This window comes from Medicago truncatula, chromosome 5 (assembly GCF_003473485.1).
Source record: "Medicago truncatula cultivar Jemalong A17 chromosome 5, MtrunA17r5.0-ANR, whole genome shotgun sequence".
Classification (NCBI taxonomy): Eukaryota; Viridiplantae; Streptophyta; class Magnoliopsida; order Fabales; family Fabaceae; genus Medicago; species Medicago truncatula.
Window position 1 is genome coordinate 5,891,273 of NC_053046.1, and position 4,470 is coordinate 5,895,742.

Consider the following 4,470-nt stretch of genomic DNA (forward strand, 5'->3'; position numbering starts at 1 on the left):
AAATCTGATTTTTTTTAAGACATTCTTATAATATTATAATTTTTTCTGCAAAATTTATTCAAAAATATAATTAGTTTACTTTAAAAAAGGGGCCAAAGGTGAATATAATTTTTTTTTAAAACTAAAAGTTGAAGAATTTTTTTTAAAAAATAAAACAAAAAATTGACAGTCCAAACATATTTATCCTACCCATTTATGTTTATCTACCTACATAATTAATTTCACACGTACATTTATCTACCCTACAGAATTAAAATCTCACACGTACTTTCAAATAGTATGAAAACTACGTAAGCTCATACGTAATAAAATTCACTATTATTGTACTTGACAAACTATATATAGATCACCACTTCCCATTCCTTCCTAATAAACTCAAGACACGTGTTACCCATAATCAACAAAAAAATGACTACTTTCTATCTCTCACTCATCATCTCTCTCTTTTTCCTTATCATCACTTTGAAGGTCTTCTTCAATACTTCAAGAAAGTTCAAAAACCTTCCACCAGGCCCACAATGTCTTCCTATAATTGGAAACCTTCACCAACTCAAACAACCACTCCACCACACATTCCACACCTTATCACAAAAATATGGCCAAATCTTTTCTCTTTGGTTCGGTTCTCGTCTCGTCGTTGTTGTTTCATCGTTAACAATAGCACAAGAATGTTTTACCAAAAACGACATAGTTTTAGCGAACCGACCTCATTTCTTAACTGGAAAATATATTGGCTACAACAATACTACGGTAGCACAATCACCTTATGGTGACCATTGGCGCAATCTTCGACGAATATTATCAATTGAAATACTCTCATCTCATCGTTTAAATTCCTTCTTGGAAATACGAAGAGATGAGATTATGAGACTAATACAAAAGCTAGCACAAAAATCATACAATGGTTTCACCGAAGTGGAACTTAGACCTATGTTTTCGGAAATGACATTTAATACTATAATGAGAATGGTGTCGGGGAAAAGATACTATGGAAATGATTGTGATGTGAGTGATGTTGAGGAAGCAAGGTTGTTTAGAGGGATAATTAAAGAGGTTGTTAGTTTAGGAGGAGCTAACAACGTTGGTGATTTTTTGGGTTTTTTAAGGTGGTTTGATTTTGATGGTTTGGAAAAGAGGCTTAAGAAGATTAGTAAGAGAACCGATGCATTTTTACAAGGGCTTATTGATGAACATCGTTTTGGAAAGAGGAATAGTAACACTATGATTGATCATCTCTTAACACAGCAACAATCACAACCCGAATATTATACGGACCAAATCATCAAAGGACTTATGGTGGTAAGTAATTTTTTATATATATCTATTGCTGCAAATGCTATACACCATGATTTTTCTTTATATTAATTTAACAATAACTATATGTTTTCGTGTTGTTGGTGTGGAGAGCTTGAATAGTTTATCTAATTAATTTTATTTGATTATTACAATTATAAAATCAATCATTACAAATTTTTGCCGAACAGATCCATACATTTACTTTTTAAAGGTTACTAACTGGATAAGTTTCGGATAGAATGTATAAACAACAAAATAATGAAAAGAAGATAAGAATAGCATTTACTATAGCTAGGTTTACAGGTAAGTGTCACTCTCTAGCATTTTTTTTTTTTTTTTTTTTGAGGGGATCTAGCATTTGTGTTAGTGACCACACAACACCAATCTACACGGTTACATGTCGAATATACTTGTGTGACTGAGTTTTAATAACTTTGTTGTCTCTTGTGTATTTAGTTGATAGAAAAAAATTAGTCTCACATGACCACAAAATCAAATACATATTGTTTAGGGCTTTATGTACCCTCACAAAATAACAAGCATTAACAAAAAGTAGAATTAGTTTTCTATTATTATTAAAAAGGATTTTTTTATAACTCGAATTGTTAATGATAATTAAATTTAAATATTTTTTTTTATTTTTAAGATTTTATAATGTAAAATTTAATTTTAATTAGCTTAATTTATCAATTTTAATCGTTTGTTCAATTTTTTTGATGAAATTTATTATTTATATGTTATCTTATTTTGCTTCATAGTTTATAATATGTTACGTTGTTACCAATATTGTCAATCGAAAAATAGATTAAAAAAAAATAGCATATTAAAGTTTAGTTATATTAAAATGGGCAAAGGTTTAACAATGGAGGAACATCTATATTTTAACATAGAGAAGAGGAGGTGTAATTTAATCATATCTTAAGATATCGTTTTTTTCTTCTTCTTTCTTTCTGCCCCCTCTCTACATCCTAATTAATATGAGAAGTTGAAAATAAAGGTAGTTTTTAAATTAGAAAAAGAGGGCTGACTATATTTCCATTGACCATTCTATGCCAATAAAGTATGTGCGTAAATTAGGTGGAAAACCAAATCATTAACACTTGCTTTTTGGGTACAAAGGACCCATTAACACTTAATTACAAATACATCAAAATCAAAATAAGGTAAAATTAGGATTTCCTCATTTCTTTGTACTGATATTGATATTTTGGTGGACTTTTGTAGGTTATGTTACTTGCGGGAACAGACACATCATCCGTAACAATAGAATGGGCTATGTCCAATTTACTAAACCATCCAGAAATAATGAAGAAGGCAAAAAATGAGTTGGACACCCATATAGGACATGATCGCCAAGTAGATGAGCATGACATTTCAAAACTTCCTTATCTTCAAAGCATTGTCTATGAAACCCTTCGACTACATGCAGCAGCTCCATTATTAGTGCCTCATTTGTCATCAGAAGATTTTTCCTTAGGAGGATATAATATCCCACAAAACACAATTTTGATGGTGAATGCTTGGGTCATTCATAGAGATCCAAATTTGTGGAGTGATCCTACTTGTTTTAAGCCAGAGAGGTTTGAGAAAGAAGGTGAGGTGAATAAATTACTTTCATTTGGGTTGGGTAGAAGGGCTTGTCCAGGAGAAAACTTAGCCCAAAGGACTGTGGGCTTGACTTTGGGCTTATTGATTCAGTGTTTTGAGTGGAAACGAATAGGTGAAGAAAAAATTGACATGGTTGAAGCAAAAGGGATCACGGTGGGAAAAAAGACTTCCTTAAATGCAATGTGTAAAGTGCGACATCCATTGAAGATTAAGGATGTTTTTTAGTTTTTATTAATGTTTGAGATTTGTTGAAAACATGCACATGATGCAAACATGTTGAATGAAGATATTTTCTAATACTGAGTTGTGTAAAATAGGCTCATATGGTGTATTCGTTTGTATGATCATGGATAACATAACATGTTTTCGTTTTATACACAACCAAGAAGATAGGTTATAAATTACAATGAGAACATGCAATAAGCAAAGAATACTATACTACAGTTATCACATTGTTTAATTTCATTCTATCGGTAGCAAGATCAAACGTCCAAACCTAAAGTTTCTCGACTCATTAGTCGTTACCCAAGTTAATAAACAAACAATTAGTTTTCTTCTACTACAAAGAATCGGCCAAATGGCAATGTCTTTCACATGTGTGTCTAGGAAGGCCACGGGCTCACGACATGGTGGTGGTATCTACGCAGGCTTTGACAAAGTTACAACAAATTGGTCACTTTCTGTCAAAGTACACATAAACAAAGTTAGTTTATATTGATGATGCAGATCCGATCAAACATGGGAAAGTGTCATTAGTCAATCTCCCTTTCTTATTCCACAAATTAATCATATTCCTTATCTAACTTAAGGTTAGGCATTTTCTGAATTAAAAACAATGACATTCTTTCCCAATTTTCTGAATGTTTATGCAATTTTAATCAGAAATGTTAGCGTGGAGTCCTGCACAATGAAATTAGAAATTGCATGTTGACTTTTGTTGTGAATTCGGACTCAAAATCACACCAATACAAACTATGATATGTGGAGCAAAGGAAAGTAGTAACCAATATCAAAGTGAACACAAGCAACAACAATAATAACAACACCTAAATCTAATCTAGTAATCAAAATGAAAAACTTAAAACCACAAAAGCAAAAGATAAAGAGAGAAGAGAGAAACAAACACACCAAAGATTGTTGATCCAATTCGGTCCAACTTGACCTAATCTGGGGGAGAGATAGATCTCAGTTCTTACAAAGTGATACAAATGGGTTGCAAGAAATTAGCTTAAACAAGCTCACAAAGAACAAATCTAATTTCTATCCATTTTCTCAATCTCACAAATGAACAAGACATTCAATGATTTTCACTCACCCAAGGTGTTTACAATGTTTCCCAACCCAAGAGAACTCTAATCAAATACCCTCAACCCTAAAGTTACCTCCTTTGATTTCCCAAGTTTTCCTCTCTTGAAGTTCTCTCTTCTCACCCTTCAAAAATGAGCTAAAACACTTAAATAGTACACAGTGACTGACAAAATCGCACCGCGCCACCCAAAACCGTGTCACGATTGATGAGTACGACCCAAGTTACGACAACCTTATCCATAAATCGCGTCACACCTG

At 32.4% G+C, this 4,470-nt stretch overlaps 1 protein-coding gene across 1 annotated transcript; it reads left to right on the forward strand.

Annotated features, from left to right (window-relative positions):
- Window positions 1-392: 392 nt before the first annotated feature.
- On the forward strand, window positions 393-3,285 carry LOC11408558 (cytochrome P450 81E8-like). The gene is made up of 2 exons (XM_003611610.4): window positions 393-1,299; window positions 2,521-3,285. The coding sequence occupies exons 1-2, from the start codon at window positions 409-411 to the stop codon at window positions 3,127-3,129; spliced, it is 1,500 nt and encodes a 499-aa protein (XP_003611658.1). The 5' UTR covers window positions 393-408; the 3' UTR covers window positions 3,130-3,285.
- Window positions 3,286-4,470: the final 1,185 nt, after the last annotated feature.